We start from the raw sequence: 19,951 nt of genomic DNA on the forward strand, positions 1-19,951 counted from the left end.
TTATTTGCCATGGCTTCCTTTTGTTTTAGAATACACATTGTCATCTCAGAATGCCAGGCAGAAGCCATAGTGTGGACCCTAGAAGTATGACCTCTAGTGTTGTAGCCTGAGTTCCTAGCTTTACCATTAACCAAGTTTATGGTCTTGGGCAGATTGCTTAACTTCTTTGTACTTGAGTACACTAATTATACCTAACTATAGGCTATCTTAAAAATTGAAGAGCAGCACTGAAAGCAGTGCCTGGCATGTAGTAGATTATTATTATTATGCAAACATAGTTTAAGTGAGAATGAGCTAACCTAATCCTCTCCATTCTGGAGATGACAAAATTGAGTCCCAAATAGTTTATTCATGGAGCACTCACCCATTTGACAAACATACCAAGTATCAATGTGCCATGTATGATGTTTCTATACCCAGAAACAAAAATGAACAGGGCACATTTCTAATCCCGGAAGCATGCACACACTAGTAGTGTGTTGTAGTTGTAGTAGTAGTTAGCTCAAGTGACACCATTCAACAGTACCGCCAGCAAGCTAGGCCTCCTGTCTTCCGTCCTTCCCTCTGATTCCATTCTGCATGAACGGGAACTGGGAAGTCTGGATTGGAAGCAAGAATATGGAGCCTAGAGTACAGCTAATAGACATATTTAAAATTGAGGATAAGTACCCACATTTCAATTTTTTGTTAGTGTGATCCTGAAAGCATAATTAAAGGAAATACTTTTGGAGGAAAGCAAACTCTAAAAATATAACCTAAAAAGTAAAATAAGAGATAGTTTGAAGTGGTCCATGTTGGAGTTCCCCAATATGGCTGTCTTGTGTTTTGTTTTTGTTTTTGTTTTCTTTTAAGCTTCTGGGAAGCTAATGGTCTCTGTGTTTGTTTAGGTACCTCTGCTGATGGCTTGCCCTGGGACTGTTTCAGTGAACAGACAACAAAAGACCTTCCCAACAGGGATGGAAGTGCATGGGTCTTGGGCTATAGAACAGGACCAGCCTGTCCATTTCTGTTCCATGAGGAAAGAGAGAAGCCAAACAGAAGTGAATTGTACTTGGATCTCCATGTAAGTAGAAATTTTTGTATTTGTGCTGTGGTTCTTTGCAGTCAACAGAGGCTTATTTAATATGCACTTAATGTAAATTGTATAAGAAAAAGCTGCTGAGGATGCATTTTGTGTGAGAACCATTCTTTTAAAAATCATTGGGGGCCAGCGCTGTGGCATGGCAAGTAAACTGCCTTGTGAGTGCTGGCATCCAAACCGGATGCCGGTTTGAGTCCCAGCTGCTCCACTTCCAATGCAGCTCTCTGCTATGGCTTGGGAAAGCAGTAGAAGATGGCCCAAGTCCTTGGGCCCCTGCACCCATATGGGAGACCCAGGAGAAGCTCCTGGCTCCCAGCTTCAGATTGGTGCAGCTCCAGCCATTGCAGCTATCTGGGGAGTGAATTAGTGGATGGAAGACCTCTCTTTCTCTTTCTGCCTCTCCTTTCTCTCTGTGTAACTCTGACTTTCAAATAAATAAATCTTTTTAAAAAATCACTGAGTTGCAGAAATTCAGAAACTTGGTGATCTGAAGTTTGTGCACTAACCAGCGATTTCATCTGAAGAGATGGTGTTTGTAATGTATCTGAATGTTTTCAGAGTGCTTTATTCACATTAGCTTTTCTGTCTAAACCTTGTGGGATCACCCAGTTGCTGATAGTCACTTCTGAATACCATCTTACTAAGAATTTGTGAATAACATATGTCAGCTGTTGGATATGCTCTGGATACTCAAGTGAAATCTAAGTAGCTTGTCTTCCTTGCATATTTATAACCTTTTTTCTCTCTAGCTGTTCAGTTAACAAGTGACCAGGTAGACAGGAAATCTGATGGCTACAGGATGACCTATTTAAAACACATAGCCTACTTATTCTCATTCATTTGTGTTCTCATCGACCCAGAAGCATTGAGTCCCCAACACAAAGCACTGGGATAGGTTTCATCTACCAACACATTTAGATGGCCTGATCCTATTGACCAGACTGTCACAGCTCTCACCACTACTTTAGCCACCCCAGATCCTGTCACAGATGCAGTGAGCACTGAGCATCCAAGATGCTTTTTGTTTTCTTTTTCCCATTAACTTTAATGTCTACTGACAATCTCATGTTCTTCAATTCACTACTTTCTGGCCTGGAACTAAGTATTGATGAGTGTTATTATATGAGTGGTGATACAGGGTGGTTTAGTTCAGCCATGTTCATATGAGTGGTAACAAATGAGCGAGAGAATCCTGTGCTTTTTGTAGCTCTAAAGTTCATAGTCACTGTATGTGATTTTAGAAAAGTTTTCGGCGTTGATTATTATAAAATGAGGTTTGGACTGGAGTCTAAAGATGACAAATCTACACCCATTGGGAGATGACATGGGAATTTGTAAAAGGTTTTGGTTTTGCCTTCTGATCTGAACAGTGAAGTTGTGCATCTTTAGAGATAAGCTCAGAGTAAGAAGTCTAACAGTGACATCTGTTGGTGAGTTTGCTTGTGGCAAACTGCGGGCAGGCTGGAGTATAAAGGTGCTGAAATGAATTTTGAACTGCTACTTTCTTTTCCACCTATGTTTTGAAATCAGCTAAATGATTTATTTCTGGTTTTTCCTTCTTGCCTGTAAATGAAAGTGTCCTGTAACTTCATAAATTTATCATAATTGTAAAATTCATACACAATCATTATAGAAAAGTTGAAATATGTAGTTGAATTGGAAGAAGAAATAATCCACAGTCTTAGTAGTAAGGACAGCAACTGTTAAAATCTGAGAAATTCTCTTTGTGTTTTTCACTATGTGTGAGTTATTTTCAGTGAGAAATTTTTAAACATATAGGCATGCTAGATTTTATAACCTAACTTTCTTTTCCTCTTCCTTCCTTCCTTCTTCCTTCCTTCCTTCCTTCCTTCCTTCCTTCCTTCCTTCCTCTCTCTCTCTCTCTCTCTCTCTCTCTCTTTTTTTAAACCAATTGCTCTTCTACTGCCTATCCATGTTACTACAAATTCCTTATGGATGTGTTTAAGGTGGTTGAGTCATATTCTACTAGACAGTGCGCCAGCATTTATTCAACCATTTCTCCATCATTGGCTGTTAAAGTTGTTTCCAATTTTTGGAACACTTTTATTGTTTGGAAATAGGTGAGCGGACTACACATAATTTTGCCTCTATCTTCTTTTGCCACCACAATTATGTAGGGCTATTCCTTAGTACACCTCTGGAGGTGATTATCTTCTGTAAGCATTTTTAGGCTTTTGGTATATATCACTTTTTTTAAAAAAAGATTTTATTTATTTATTTGAAAGGCAGAGTTACAGAGAGGCAGAGAGAAAGAGAGAGAGAGAGAGAGGACTTTCATCCACTGGTTCACTCCCCAGATGGCCGCAATGGCTGGTGCTGTGCCAATCCGAAGCCGGGAGCCAGGAGCTTCCTCTGGGTCTCCCACGTGGGTGCAGGGGCCCAAGGACTTGGGACATCTTCTACTGTTTTTCCATAGCAGAGAGATCAGAAGTGGAGTAGCCAGGACTCAAACTGGCGCCCATATGTGATGCCGGCACTGCCATGGTGCTGGCCCCATATCACTATTTTGAAAAGGTCTTTTCTTACTCAGGCCTTTATGATTTATGTATATATTTATACATCATATATTACATATATATGGTATATAAATTATATACTATGAGTATTATATATCTTGTAAATAAGTAATTTTGTTATATATTTATATAAAAGGCAAAATATGTTTTATGTTTCTTAGTTTTCTATAATAATTTTTAAACATTAGAATAGTTTAATTACATTATTTTATTTTTTTAAAGAGATTTGCTTAAAAGTCAGAGTCACACAGAGAAAGGAGAGGCAGAGAGAGGTCTTCCATCTGCTGGTTCACTCCTCAGTTGTCTTCAATGGCCGGGTCTCCCACATGGGTGCAGGGGCCCAAGGACTTGGGACATCCTCTACTGCTTTCCCAGCAGAGAGCTGGATGGGAAGAGGAGCAGCCAGGACTAGAACCGGCACCTGTATGGGATGCCTATGCTTCAGGCCAGGGCTTTAACCTTCTGCGCCACAGCGCCGGCCCCATAATTACATTATTTTCTATATCAGAGGTTTTTATACTTTGGGCTCTACAAGTGTCTCACTTCCAAGCCCTCTCCCCTCTTTAGACAATGTGATTTGAATCCCATATGTTTATATATTGATATGATAAGTAAGATTTCTATTGGAAAGGGTTCTGTTGATTTAGGAAGAGTATACATGATGTTAGTGGCTATCATACCAGCTGGCAAGGACATCCTTCCTTCCTCTGGTGGCTTTGAACTCTAATGTCAGAGAGGAGTACACTGCTAAGCAATATGTGAGTCAGCTTTCAAAACTGGACAAGCACCACCCTGATTTCAGTTGTAAGCCTGATTTGCAGCATTATTGTTGAGATATTACTGGGCCTGTTTCTCTGGCTGTGCTGACCCTCATTAATATGGAAGAATGACAGCTAAAATATTTAATAATACGTGGAAGTCTGTCATCCATAATTTGGGGTGGATGTAGTGTCAAGGTTAAGGTTGTTACTGAGTTCCATGGTTTAGTTTGGCATTCATCTTTTAGTTACTGAATTATAAGAAGATCCAAGGGTTTCCTCGGGGGATGGCAGAAGTGGTGTTGGTATAGAGTAGACATTAAGGAGACTCAGGGGAGCACCTATTTACCAAACTAAAAAAAACCAAACCAGAATAGCTCTCTTTCTCTCCTCTTCCCACACTTCTGACACCAAATGTTTGAGTTGTCCACATGAAGCAAATCTCTGTCAACTCCCAATAAATGTTGAATAATTCAATTCAGTTCTGGCACTATCCCCGAGTTAGCATCAGTCTCCATAGCTTAAGGGCACAGTCCCACTAGACCATCCCACTTCAGGTGCCAGTGACAAGTAATGGGGTTCCAGTTCACTGACTGGGATGCTAATTGGAAGCTTCCATGAACTCCTACTTAGGTTCAATAATTTGTTAGAGGGGCAGGTTTTTTGCACTGGGGTTAAGATGCTGCTTAGGATACCAGCATCTCATATCAGAGTGCCTGGATTCAAGTCATTCAGTATTTCAAAATACATATATACATACTTACCAACATACATACTTAAAGATAAGTAAGGTATTTGCTAGAATGGCTTACGCAACACAGGTAACCAATTTCCTTACTATTTCCGATTTATGGCAAAACATGTTTGAAAAGGAAATAATTGAATAGCTAGATGAAGACATACAGATAGTGAGGTCTGGAAAGGTTCTGAACATAAGAGCTTGTACCCCATAGAGACAGAACTCCTTTGGTTAGGGTTTTTATGGAAGCCTCATTACACAGGCATTATAGGTTAAATTACTGAATGTTGGTCCAACTGCTTTGTGGTCAGTTCAGGTCTGTTTGGAGCTGAAAAGTCCAACCCTGTAATCACAAGACTGGTTTTTCTGGCAACCAGCCCACTGTCCGAAAGACCTTCCCCAAACTTACCTCATTAGCGAAATCTTAGGTGTGGCAGAAAGGGGTTTCTTGTGAATAACTAAATACTCTACTTGTACTTTGCTGCACCAGAGCTGTTTCTGGAGCTGGGGAAAAACTCAATATTATTATCTTATTAATAATATTAATATTAAGCTTATCACTTAGGAAGTTACAAGGCTTTTAGGAGCTCTGGTCAGGGACCAGAGGCAAGGACCAAGTACATATTTCTTATTAGATCACAAGGTCACATAACCAATATGTATTTCAGTGGTTAAGCAGCCAATGCTGCTGTCTTGGTGCCAGACTGCTGTGTAGAGAGGCTCTGTTTGGGTCATGGTCCTGCAGTCCTGCTCAAGCAAATTTCATGCACCACTCTGAGCAAAATACAAAGCCGTTGGAAGACTGAACCCATGTGTTGTCGTCTCCACTTTTGGATGCTGGGATTGTCAGATACTGTATTGGACATGCTAATAGTAAAAAAAAAAAAAAAAGGTTTATATTTGGTTGAAATTCAAATTTAAATGGGTGTCCTATATTTTACTGATTAAAATCAGTATAGCCCTAAGTACCACTTTTGGGACAACATCCAAATGCACTAAATGTGTGAATTGGTCTAGGGTAGCATCTATATATGTTAAAATCTAACTCCCCCCAAAGTGCCCATTTAGAATATGAAAGTTAAGGAGTTAAATAACAGCAAAATAGGAGCTACCATTAGCCATGTACCTCAGATATCAGTGCACTTTGAACCAGATGTGTCAAAGGCAACTGAATGTGGTCAGAGACCAGAGTCAGTGGAGCCTAACTCCTTATAACAAATTCAGTTTCCTGGAGAGTCCATTTGAGAGGCATGTTCATCAAAGTGCCTGTAAACATGGGACATGGTTGGGGAGAAAAGACATGTGGCCTGAGATTGAAAACAAAGACAAATAGCAGAAATGGTAAATGGTCATTGGAATTTTATGCTGCTTACAACAGCCTCTGAAAGTAGGATTTTGCACACCAGCTTCTTGTGACAGGCAGAGTGGACAGTGAGAGAGAGAGAGAGAGACAGAGAGAAAGGTCTTCCTTTGCCATTGGTTCACCCTCCAATGGCCACCGTGGCCGGTGCACCATGCTGATCCGAAGGCAGGAGCCAGGTGCTTCTCCTGGTCTCCCATGGGGTGCAGGGCCCAAGCACTTGGGCCATCCTCCACTGCACTCCCGGGCCATAGCAGAGAGCTGGCCTAGAAGAGGGGCAACCGGGACAGAATCTGGTGCCCTGGCCAGGACTAGAACCTAGTGTGCCAGCGCCGCAGGCGGAGGATTAGCCTATTGAGCTGCGACACCAGCCACACACCAGCTTCTAACATACAAAGTCTGCATTCTTTTTGGTGATTCTCATTTCCAGGGATCATCACGGTCTTCTCGCCCGTGAGTCTCTGGAGATTTCGTACCAAACTGGCCTGACTAGGGAAGCAAAGGATGTAATTACCGCATCCACACCCACTCTTGACTGTCTAAACTAGTAGCAAGAATTTCCATGGGTTGATCACTTCCTATGTGCCAAACACAACTGTTGGAGGTTATTTTTGTGCTTGATGTACAAAAGAGAGAGATACAGAAAGGGCAGGAGCCAGATTTGAACAAAGGCCTGACTCTAAACCCAATTCCTTAAATGTTCAACCCTTCCACTTCTCCACTACTTTAGGTGTGTTTTGATTGGTTTTCTTTTACTTTGCTTTTTATTTAAGAACAAAAGACATTCATTTAATGGCTATAGATTAGCTTCCACAATCAGTGAGAACTGAGAAGCAGGCTACCACCGAAATTACCCTGGGGATTTCAGTTTCAAAATTGTACAGACTGCTTTCTGACAAAATGACTCTGCATTACATGGAAAGGGCCCCATCTTTGGAAGGCTTTTATGGAAGCCAAAGAGAGGCTACTCCTTAAAGGTAATGGCTACAGCACTGACTTACCCAAATCATTAGGATATTCATGACAAAGGACTTGGAAGTAAATTCAGAAATAGCTAAGAAGATTGTTTCCTCAATTAGTGTGTTTGTGTGTGTAAATATGTGAGTAAGTGTTTATGTGTATGAGAGATAGAAGATGTGTCTGTTGTGTGACCACATCTTCCATCCACTGGTTCACCCTCTGGAAGCCCATAGTAGCCAAGGTGGCCAGGTCAAAGTTAAGAGCCGGATCTCCCATATGGTGTGGCAGGGACTCAAGTACTTGAGCCACCATATGCTGTCTCCCAGGTTGTACATTAAAAGGAAGCTGGAGTGGACCAGGGACTGAAACTCAGGAACCCTGATATGGGATGCAGGTATCCGAAGTGGTATATCTTAACCACTAAACCAAAGCTCATCCCAATCTGATTTGACTCCTAACCTTGAACTATAACCAGACATCTCTCCCAAATTCTAACTTTGGAATTGATGTGGAGGTTTGTTATTACATTTAAATAAGAATTCTCTTTTCTGCCATTCATGAAGATCATTTCTTATGCATATATGCATTTTCCTTGACATCCTTCTTCTTGTATTCCCTACATACTGCAAGATAATGGTGAACAGTAGCATTTCATATTTCTTTATAAAACAAAAAGAATATCAGGCTCAGCTTAATCATTGAAACATGTTTATGGTTAACAGAACTGTGAAATTCACTTTTCTGTTACATTGATCACACTCATTATCCTTTTTTCCTTCACCTTTTCTGATATGAAATATAATAGCTATTCATATAAAATTTGGACTCCAGAGTATAAACACAGAAAATTTTGTGTGGGCTGCCAGAGTCTCAGGCAATGGCTTAACCCACCATGCCACAGTGCTGGCACCTCGCTGAAATTATTAAGGGGTTTAAAAATCAACTTGGAGGGGCTGGCATGTGGCATAGATGGTAAAGTCACCACCTGTAATGCTAACATCCCATGTGAGCACCAGTTCATGTCCCTGCTGGTCCATTTCCAATCCATCTCCCTGATAATGGCCTGGGAAAAAGCAGCTGAAGATGGCCCAATTGTTTGGGTGGAATTCCTGGCTTCTGGCTTTGGCCTGACCCAGTCCTGGTTGTTGTGGCCATTTGGGATGTGAACCAGTGGATGGAAGATCTCTGTCTCTCCCTCTCTCTCTGTAGTTCTTTCAAATAAATTAATAAATCTAAAAAAAAAATCACCTTGGAACTCAGGAAACATAATAAAGAACAGGGTGAACTTTTCCTGCAGCCTGCAGTGGCCACCTGAGAAAACTCTAAGCTAATTACTCTTTTCAAGTGCTTCAGATTAAAAAAAAAAAAAAAAAATCCAGACAGCACTGGCCCTGAAACACCCAAAGGACCTACTTGAGTTTTCTTTGGCACTTGATTTGCTCATGGCCCAGCTGTGGGGAGGAATTGTATTTAGCCCCTCTGTCCCAGTGTATAGATTACAGGGAGCTACAGGGGGCATCTTCCTTGTGGGCTGTCAGATCATTAGTAAGTAATTGTTTCTTATTAATGCAGTGTTTTAAAATACTGTTAGATGCTGCTTGGTTTGTTTCTTTCTTATAAAAAAAATATGTAATACCTATACAGTCTTTCCATGTGCCACACTTTGAAGAGTACCCATCACATATTAATCTATTTAGTCCTCATTAACAGCCCTTGAGGTGTGTGCTATTCTAATTCACAATTTCCAGATGAAAAGGCAGTAGCTTAGCTGTAACTTGCCCAAAGTCAGGCTTATAGGGGCAACGCATGGTGTAAGGCCTGAACTGAAGGCCATGCTTTTTTTTTTTTTTTTTTTTTTTTAAGATTTATTTATTTGAAATTCAGAGTTACAGGGTTTAGGTATATATATAGAGGGGGGGGAGGGAGGAGAGGTCTTCGATCCATTGGTTCACTCCCCAGGGCTGAGTCAAGCTGAAGTCAGGAGGCAAGAGCCTCTTCTGGGTTTCCCACATACGTGCAGGGGCCCAAGGACTGGGACTATCTTCCATTGCTTTCCCAGGCTCATTGGCGGGGAACTGGATTGGATGTGGAGCTGGGACTCAAACTGCCACCCATGTGGAATGCTGGCATTACAGGCAGCAGCTTTACCGGCTGTGCTGCAGTGCTGGCCCCAGGGCCATGCTCTTAACCTTGCACACTGCCCTTGTTCCTTTTTCATCCAAAGACTACTGCTCTCTTCCAGCTTCACAACATCCCCTGGCCTCTTGTGTTCCCTTGTATTTTTTTCTAGTTTGTTATCAACATTCAACCTATTTCCACAGAAGCCTTGTTACTGCCTGCCGGGAGTGGTCATCACGGTAGGCAGGTGCAGCCTGTTTTCTTTTTAACCCATTAGTGAAAACAGTCGTGAAGTTTTGATAGGTTGACCCAGCGGGGCTGTTAGAAATCTTGCCCTGATTGGCAGGGGCACGTACCACGCCATCAAGGCAGTATAACAGAATGAGAAGTCTCGGGAAGCCTCTGTCTGTCTTTCATTGGGCCTCCTGATATTCCTGTGACTTAGCAAGGTGGTGTTCCCATTTCAAAGATGTGGAAAGTGAGCCTAAGGCAACTGCTGATGAGAAAGAGGGTAAGAGTGCATGACAAAAAAATTAGATTGAAATTCTGACATTTGCAGCTGCATGGATGGTACCAGAGATCATTATGTAATTGAAAAACCAGATGCAGAAAAAGAAGTACTGCATGTTCTCTTTTCTGTGTATAAGTTTAAAAAAAAAAAACAAGTAGTTGATTTGACCTCATAGTAATGACGGTAGAGGCTGGGAAGGGTCAGGGGTATAGGAGTTGAATGACAGGAATCAAAACAGAAACAGGAGTTCTGGTGTTTGCTAGAACAGTGGGCTGATTATAGATCATAACATCGTATTATATGTGGTATAAAGAAGTGAAAGAGGGGCTGGCACAGTGGCTCAATAGGCTAATCCTCCGCCTGTGGCACCGGCACACCAGGTTCTAGTCCTGGTTGGGGTGCCGGATTCTGTCCCGGTTGCCCCTCTTCCAGTCCAGCTCTCTGCTGTGGCCCGGGAATGTAGTGGAGGATGGCCCAAGTGCTTGGGCCCTGCACCCCATGGGAGACCAGGAGAAGCACCTGGCTCCTGCCTTCGGATCAGCGTGGTGTGCCGGCCACAGCATGCTGGCCACAGCGGCCATTGGAGGGTAAACCAACGGTAAAGGAAGACCTTTCTCTCTCTCTCTCTCTCTCTCTCACTGTCCACTCTGCCTATCCAAAAAAAAAAAAAAAAAGTGAAAGAGGAGCTGGTAGGCTCCAAACACAAAGAGGAAATAAGGAAAGTGAAAGGCTAGTTGTCTGGTTTGAGCAATTTATGCTGTAGAGTATATGTGTTGAGATGTTGCACTGCAGCCCATACAAATGTATAAGTATTACATGTTAATTAAAGAGTGAAATAGCAAGATGATAAAATAGTTCATAAACTGTATCAAAGAGAAAGATCACATGGCCTCTCAGTAAGAGGAGGTGTGGTACACAGGAGATAGGAGACCTCATTTTCAGTCTGGTCCAGCTCTGTGAGCTGGGACCAATTCTCCACTTCAACTGTTTCATCTTTAAAACAAGAAAGTTAGGGGCCAGTGTTGTGGTATAGCAAGTTAAGCTTCCGCCCATCCTATAATGGGCACCAGTTCTGAGTCCCGGCTGCTCCACTTCTGATCCTGCTCCCTGCTAACACCCTGGGAAAAGCTTCAGATGATGGCGCGAGTGTTTGGGTCCCTGCACTCACATGGGAGACCTGAAGGAAGCTCAAGGCTCTTTGCTTGGGCTGGGCCCAGCTGTGGCTGTTGCAGCCATATGGGGAGGGAACCAGTAGACAGAAGATATTCTCCCTCTCTCTCTCTCTCTCTCCCTCCCTCTCCCTCCCCTCCTCTCTTCATGACTCTGCTTTTCAAATAAGTAAAAAATAAATCTTTACCAAAAAAAAAAAAGTTAAGCTAGATGGTTTCTAGTATGTTTAAGTTCTCATTCTGCCTCTCAATAACTTTGTTCTACCCAGATTCTTCCACAAGCTTACTCTCCTTTTGAATGACATTCAGTCAACAGATGTTTTCTGAGTACCAGTGATGTCATCATTTCCTAAATTCTCCCCTTTTGTAATAGACTTCATGGTTAGTTAAAACACATCCTGAACACCCCTCAGCCCCAAATTTGTCATCACCCGTTGCCCTACCTATATCTTTATTCATAGCTTACTGACTTTCCCCAGTCTTCCATAGAAAGCTTCTACCCTCTTATTTCCCTTACTAATTTTAACTCCATGTTCTGCATGTTGTTTCAAACATCTTCACGTGAACCTATTTGAACTCGTTTGGGAGGCTGGAAGCAATTAGTCATTTAATTCAGGTTGGGAACCTAAATCACGTAAGTCAGACAAGGAGGAACATGACAATTAAGTCGTCTAATCCCCGTGAAATGTAAGCTCCTTTGCTTTCCTTTCACCTTGCCATTCTGGGGTTTTATGAGAGTGTAGTAATGCAGTGAATCATCTAAACTGCATGATATGCGGGAGACCTACCGAGAGTACGAGGGCCTGTAGGGCATTTTCTTTTCAGGCAGTGTCTAAGTTTTACAGAATGATTTTTAAGAAAGCAGTTTTCTAATGTCACGAAAGTCAAAGGCCCAGGCTTTCCTGCCTGTTGGTGGAGGTGTGTTTTTGTTGCAATTGTTCTTTTAAGCGTGTCTCACCAAAGATCTAATTGTTGGACAGGTGTTCTTATCTCTCTGGACTTTGGAGGTCCAGCTTAGAGGATGGTGACATGGAAGAAACACAGGGAACTTACTGGTTTGAATTTTAAAATGTAAAATGCTGTGCTCAGATTTTAAGTAGTGAATTACTGATTGCTTTTAACAAACAAAGCATGTTGGTCAAATGTGAATTATTTATCATGTGTGTGTTGACTTAATCGTCTGAGGTGGACCACTTTCACCTGGCATTTCACACAATGTGGCTACTGGAAAGTATCTTGAAGTTAGAACAAAAACAATCAGCTGAGATTGTAGTAGGTGATGAAGAAGGAAAACTTTGACTTCCATTGATTTTGTGTAATAGGGGCTTATTAAGTGTTAGCACAGAATAAGATGACCCTGAGATAAATAATGTCTAAGAGAAGTGATGGTTTATACTTCTTCCTCCCCCAAAAACATTAAGGCCTTACAGAACTGGGGAATCTTTTTCAGCCAAGGGCCATTTGGATATTCATAACATAGTTTGTGGGCCATACAAAATTATCAACTTAAAAATTAGCCTGCTATACATTTATTGAATTTTGAGTCTCACCTGTGGTTGCATTGGCAGGGCCAGACCAAATAATTTCACAGGGCCTTAATATGGCCTGTGTGTCTCTAGCAGGCTTAAATAGACTCATTTTTCAAAACTGATGTAAATCAAATCTGTAGTTTCCTTATGGTAACACTAAAGTCTGAAACTTTTTAATTCCCTATATGACCACAGACAATAACGTTCCATATAGTCATGAGAACCAGTGACCTAAAGATGTCAGTGCTCAGGGGCCGGCGCTGTGGCGCAACGGTTTAAGGCCCTAGCCTGCAGTGCCGGCATCCCATACTGGCTCCGGTTTGAGTCCCACCTGCTCCTCTTCCGATCCAGCTATCTGCTATGGCCTGGGAAAGCTCAATTCCTTGAGTCCCTGCAACCGTGTGGGAGACATGGAAGAAGCTCCTGGCTGCTGGCTTCGGATCAGCTCAGCTCTGGCCATTGTGGTCATCTGGGGAGTGAACCAGTGGATGGAAGATCTCTCTCTTTCTGGCTCTACCTCTCTGTAACTCTGTCTTTCAGATAAATAAAATCTTGGAAAAACAGAATGTCAGTGCTCAAAAGCCCTCCTTGAATTCCCATACTGCTCTTGCTGACCTAGCTTCATATTTATATGGGCTATGCTTGCTTTCTCTCAAAATTGTTTTGGGTCTAGCAATTGCTATTCAGACTGAGCCTACAATACTCAGTTACAGTCTATATAAACACTCTCTTGACTGACATGTTGTACTGAACTATACATTTTATGAAGGTGGAAGGCTGGGGTATCTTCATTTTGATTGTTCTGGAACCTAATTAACTCATGAGTTGGTACTCATTATAATGTTGGATGAACAAGTCTGCAAGAGGAGTTGTGCTTCATAAATAAAGGAGAATGGTGCAAGTAAGCTGGACATTTTGATGTTTGGTTACAGAGGTTTCTTTGCCTTATCTATGGTCAGTAAAAAAGCCAGTTAGGTGTTAACTAGAATTTTCTTTTAATGAACACTTCTAGATTTTGTTCCCAAGTTACAGAAGTGGAAAATAAGAATTAGTCTCAGTGTTAGATTTTTATGAAGTCTGTCTTCTGTGTCCTCTTTGCAGGGGCAAGGAGGTTTTTTTTCTGCTAAATGTCATTTGGGTATTTATAACATCATTCACAGGCCATATAAATTAACAACTTAAAAATTACCCTACTATAGATAAACTGAATTTCAGGTCACTCCTGTGAGGAACAGACCCAGAGGATCTTATGTGGCCTGTAAGCCGGACATTCCCTACCCGTTAGAGGGTAAACTACATTTCACAGGATAGTGAGAGTCCACATTGAACTGGGCCTAAAAGCTTTTGTACCTCCAGACTCAGCTGTCTGTGGCATCTGCTGGTGGCAGGAAGCTGAGCTCTGGGCCTTAGAAGACATGAAGAGTACAGGATTTAGAGCATGAGTACCTGGCTCTGTGCACGTGAGCAAGCTATTTCATCTTCCTGTGCCTCAATTTTCTAGCATGGAAAGAGAATAATAATATATCAACCTCACATAGTTGCTGTTTGTATCACAAGAGTTAATACTCATGGAGCACTTAAAACAGTGCTGGGCACACAATAAATACTCAAATGTTAGGTATTATTCTTCACCATCTACTAGATGTGTAAGGTGATCTGTAACCTCTCAGCTATGATTGCCTGACTTCTAAAATGAGCCTTTGGCTGGCATTGTGGTGTAGCAGATTAAGCTGACACCTGCAACACCATCATCCCATTTGGATGGTGGTTTGAGTCCCAGCTGCCCCACTTCTGATCCAGCTCCCTGCTAATGAGTCTGGGAAGGCAGCAGAACATGGCCTGAGTGCTTGGGCCCTGCCTCCCACATGGGAAAGCCAGATGAAGTTTCTGGCTCCTGGTCTGGCCTGTCCCAATGCCAGCTGTTACAGCCATTTGGGGAGTGAACCAGCAGATGAAAGATCTCTCTTTGTCTCTCCCTCTCTCTCTGTCTTTAAAATGAATATCTAAATAACAAGTAAATACAGAAGAACTCATTTTTTAAACAAACCTAATAATAACTTGTTTTAGAGTCAAAAGGCTGCAGTCAATTCGGGACCCAAACTTTCTCTACTTGCATGGAATTGTGTTGGAATCGGTGGGTATATGGATACAGAGGGGATGCAGAGACTCTAATCCTGTTCCATGCTATGGAATTAGAAGGGCCAGTAACCCCTTCCAGCCTATGTTTCATTCTGACCAAATCTGTAGAGGGTCCTGGAAGTCGGCATTAGTTAAGTTCCAGAAAAAGGAGATGTCTCATTTAAAAAAAGAAAAAAGTAGCACCAATGTGTGCCGTGTCCTCCTGCTCATCTACCCCATCTTACACCTATATCAGATGGTCTTTGAAACCCATTAGAAGACCAGTCTTATTATCTAGTATAGTGATGTCTTCTTTCTACAGTCTCAACGCAGCAGAAGTCTTAGGTTTCCTGCAGGAAGGAAGTCTATTCTGAGGTTTAAATGACACGGTTGAATTTTTTTCTGGAGTGTATTAGTGGCTTTTTGATTAAGAGTGCTTCAGTTAATTTAAAATATACTAAAATCAGAAGTAGAAAGGAAAGTGTCCACTTAGACACAAGATCAAATCAGCGTTTAGAAAGCGAGTGCTCTCAGCTGGCGCCACAGCTCACTTGGCTAATCCTTCGCCGGTGGCACTGGCACCATGGGTTCTAGTCCCGGTCGGGGCGCCGGATTCTGTCCCGGTTGCTCCTCTTCCAGTCCAGCTCTCTACTGTGGCCCAGGAGTGCAGTGGAGGATGACCCAAGTGCTTGGGCCCTACACCCACATAGGAGACCAAGCTCATGGCTTCGGCAGTGTGCTGGCAGTAGCGGCCATCTGAACCAGTGGAAAGAAGACTTTTCTCTCTGTCTCTCTCTCTCACTGTCTAACTCTGCCTGTCCAAAAAAAAAAAAAAAAAAAGTGAGTGTTCTCTTAACTGTCCCCATAGGGTTAGGTGGGATACAATGATAGGCACCTGTTTTTTATTATTTGTTTGAGGGTCCTTTTTGAACACATTGCTGAAAATGTGTTATAGCAGTCAGAATTTCTTCGTATTATATGGAAGAGGATTATTTGCAGCACCGGGGAACGTGGCACAGGATATCAGTGATAGCCATTTCCAGCTGTTGATATGGTAAGACTGTCATTTTGCTGTGGCTAAAGCTTGCTTTTCACAGAACAAAATGATGTGTTTTTTTTCACCATTTTGCAAAATTCTTCTTGGAGCCTCACTCAGAGGGAGCTGGCAATTGCTATTCAGCCATTTTGCCTCTCTTCCTCATCCAGCACGGTTCCCTGTCTACCGCAGGTGCTCACTGCATACTGGCTGGCTGAATTGGCTTTGGAAAACACTGACGGGAGCTGTCCCAGGAGGCAGCTGTGCAGACGGAGCTGAAATTTCTCTTCTGTGCTTAGTTGCCAGGCCCTCAGCACAGAATCAGTGATGAAGGCTACACTGAGCCGAAGTGTGAAGATCCGTGTGTCTGTCCGGGTTTAGTTCTAGATAGCTGGGGTCTGTGACAGAGACCTGACTGATAAAGACCTTTCAGATGTTTTGCCCTTGAGGGGACTGTGGCTCCTTGGCCGACCTCTGATGGATTGCTTTGCCTAACAAGGCCAGTTGAGGGTTGCCTTGTGTGGTGGCAGCTTTCATTTCGTTGGCTGCAACACCAAAGCAGAGAGGGGTGCCCTGAGCCGGGCAGTCACAGCTGCTGAGCAGAAAGAATTCTGTGGTTGGCACAGGGAGTGTGCAGGGTAATCAGGCCTGCCAGGCGGGGGCTGTTTACTCTGCAACCCTATGGCTGATGGACTCTGGGCGTGGTGGCTGTGCTTGCTAAGTACCTGTTTGTAGGACACGGAGACAGCCAGGGCAGAGCTAAAACAGCAGTAATATGAAACCAGTCCTGTTGGTTTCCTTTCTCCCCAGCTGCCAGCTAAAATCTGCATTCCAGATGAAACCTGTGGGGGAAGCGGAGGCAGGGGGTGGAGGTGGGGGGTGAGGGGGATGAACTCCAAGGGCAGTAAATTAACTGCTTTGGAGAGTTCTGGGCGTTTGGGGATGGCCTCTTTTGACTTGATCTGGTTTGGGCTTTGCGAATGGCTGTGGACCTGGGTGCACTCCTGGGTTCTGGGCCTGATTGCCATCCGCATGGAAAGGAAGGCCCTGTAAGAAGCGTTTTGGGCATTTTCTGCTGATTCACTTCTGAACCCCTTGGGCAGCTCCCAGGAGGTGGTGGCTACCGCCTGTTGTCCGGGGCCAGCTTGCCGGCTCAGCACTTTCAGGAACCTCCACTTGCTCACCAATGAGGAAGTTGAATGCAACCAGGAGAACCGCAGGCGCTGGGGCGGAGCTCCCCGTGAAGTCCCGGGCTGGGATTACAGGGCAGGCTGACTTTCCCTCCGACAAAAAGCCTTTTGTCGACGGGGATAAATACGGAAGTCCCAGCCCCGCAGCCTCGCGGGTCCGTGAGTACTAAGGTGCGCAGCCTCGGCTGCTTCTGGGCGTAGAGCACCGCAGACGGTTTACAGTTGCCCTGGGCGGGCCGTCACCACGCACGCCGGAAGGAGGGCTCAGTGACTCCTGAGAGGCGAAGTGTGTTCGCCGCCGGGCAGCCCAGAGCCCGGCTGCCTCCCAGGTCCTGTCGCTCTCTGTCCTGGAAGTGAAGAGTGAAGATCAGATGGAGTGGATACACTGAGGGAGCAGGGGAAGGTAACACGAGTCAGAACTTCCACCAAGGGCGCTGCTGGGACATGGAGGACGATGGTAACTCTCTGAATGAAAGTGATGTCTCAGGACCTGAGAAACCCGAAGCTGGACTTGAAATGGCTCAGTCGATCCTGAGTAAGTTTTCCATGAAGTCCCTGTTTGGGTTCACCAGTAAGTTGGAATCTGTGAAGCCTGAAGAGGAAGAGGCTGTGCTGAAAGCATTCCGCAACTTGGAGGGAGATCCCACACCTCCGAGAGATGAGCCCAGCAATGGCTCGGAGCCGCAGGAGGCGGAGGCACCGGTCCCACCTGAAAATGGTGAGAAGACTGCAGGCGTGGAGATGCAACCCAGAGGAAGTCAGGAAAAAGCAGAAGCAGGGACTTCACTTCCTGGCCAAGAGCTACCTCCACTGGATACCTCGAGTGCGAACAAAGATGAGGCCATTTGGGTCCGTGGGACCCTCGTGCACACCACCAGTGATTCAGACTCTGATGATGGTGGCCAGGAGCCAGAAGAGGGAAGCAGCGCCAAGGGCCCAGAGTCTCCGGGTGTCCTTGTATCTGAGCCCTCCCAGGAGCCCAAAGAAGAACCAGGAGATCCTAGGGAAAGCACGGCCGCTGGGGGCATGGATGATACGGAGCTCTGGACAGAGGGTCCTCCGCGGACTCCACCTGAGATAAGTGGGGAACCGGAACCTGGCAAAGATGGCCTTCAGACAGAGCACAGCCCTGGCCTGGGCCGGGCTGGAGAAGAAGGGTCCCGGGTCCCACCTGCAGGAACTGGCCAGAATTTGAGTGCTGATGTCACCAAGAATGCTGCTTCTAAAAAGGAAAGCCTGGGAGAGAAGCCATTCCAGCTTCCAGCTTTTTTTAGTGGGCTTCGTGTACTGAAGAAGGGGGCAATGGCTGAGGGAGGGGAGACCATCACTGAAATTAAACCAAAGGATGGGGACCTGGCTCTGCTCAAATTGACCCAGCCTGTTCAGAAGTCCCTAGTGCAGGCAGGGCCCCAGACAGTGAGGAGTGGGGAGAAAGCATCTGATCCCAAGGCCACTCCCACTCTCCTGGAGCAGCTCTCTCAGCTGCTCAACATTGACATGCCCAAAACGGAGGGGAAAGCCGCAGACCCCGGCTCACCCAAGGAAGAAGAGATGGGCGGCAGTGCTGACCAGGAGAGCCACGAGGACCCCGGAGAAGCCCAGACACAGGGTGGTGAGATCAAGGCCAAGCCACCGGAGACTGCCCTGGAGGCCTTTAAAGCCTTATTCATCCGGCCCCCCAAAAAGGGGACCACAGCGGACACCTCTGAGCTGGAGGCTCTCAAGCGCAAGATGAGACATGAGAAGGAGTCGCTGAGAGCTGTGTTTGAACGGTCCAAGGCCAGGCCAGCGGATGGCCCCTCCGACTCCAAAAGTGTATGTAGAATTGGGTTTTTGCATTTCGTCGTTAATACGTGGTGCTCTCGATCCATTTTTAGGCTTCCTGTAGATATGAATGTTGGTTGTCTCTTGTTAGTGGCTCCCTTGTAGGTAAAAAGATGATAATAACAGAATGAAATCATCCAGGAAAGGAGAATAGAGTCGGACAGAAATACTTCTCTTTCCTCCTCATAGTTTTCTGGAATATTGTAAGAAATTTATATGTAAAGATGTGTAGGTAGGAAGAAGGCTTGTCATTCTGAGTTTAAACGTTTACAGTAAATGCCTTATAAAAACTAGCCAGCATGGGAGGTGAGGCAATGTGGATATGTAACCCAGGTTTACAGGAATTTCCTCACCACTTAATTATACCTTTGTGAAAACTATATTTTTCCTTTGAAAGTCTGCCATTTGGCAAGCTGTGTTTTTGTGATTTGAGCTCAGTGTTCCACGTTCGTTGTGAGACTTCTTGACTGAGCTCTAGATTTAGAATGAGACCTGGGTTTTAATTCTGTATCATTTCCTGGCTGGATGGCCTTGATAATCTTTGAGCATCAATCTTCTCATGTGTAAAATCTGGAAAATAACCCTTATGTTATGTGGTTGTTGTGAGGATTATTTCAAGTTAGTGCAGAAGAGACATTTAGATCATGGAAATTGCTGCTACTCAAAGAAAAAGAACTTTTAGAATACCAAGTATGTGTCTAGTAGATCCTAAAGTTTCATAAGAACAATAAATATAATTTCTTGCTTAATATCTGTTCCATATACGATTGTCACTCCCTCTCATGCAATTGGTATATTCAGTTGAAATGTTAAAAGTTATCTTGGATTGTAGTTAAACACTAAGCATACTTGTGAAAATCAATTCCTATAAAAATAGCTTGACTATGAAGGCAACCTCATTCGTTTTATTTAGTAGGAAAGAAAAGAAGAATTGAAATTAGTAGTGTTGAATACCTGGAGAAGTATGTTTTGTCTTACTGTAAATGTTCATGGAATAAGCAAACCTAGTCCTTATTTCTAT

The 19,951-nt window shown here is 43.9% G+C and overlaps 1 protein-coding gene across 3 annotated transcripts in view; it reads left to right on the forward strand.

Annotated features, from left to right (window-relative positions):
- The window catches only part of FMN1 (formin 1), a 433,901-nt gene that overhangs the window by 94,936 nt on the left and 319,014 nt on the right, over positions 1-19,951 (forward strand). Inside the window, exon 2 of one of the 3 annotated variants that reach the window (XM_062205569.1) lies at positions 888-1,063. The exons of 1 other annotated variant lie outside the window; for it this stretch is intronic. In XM_062205569.1, the coding sequence (XP_062061553.1) occupies positions 888-1,063 (176 nt within the window). Of the gene's footprint in view, positions 1-887; positions 1,064-17,112; positions 18,922-19,951 lie in introns of those variants that run through there. One more of the 3 variants, XM_062205572.1, reaches the window with a different exon arrangement.

Source organism: Lepus europaeus, chromosome 11 (assembly GCF_033115175.1).
Source record: "Lepus europaeus isolate LE1 chromosome 11, mLepTim1.pri, whole genome shotgun sequence".
NCBI classification, from domain to species: domain Eukaryota; kingdom Metazoa; phylum Chordata; class Mammalia; order Lagomorpha; family Leporidae; genus Lepus; species Lepus europaeus.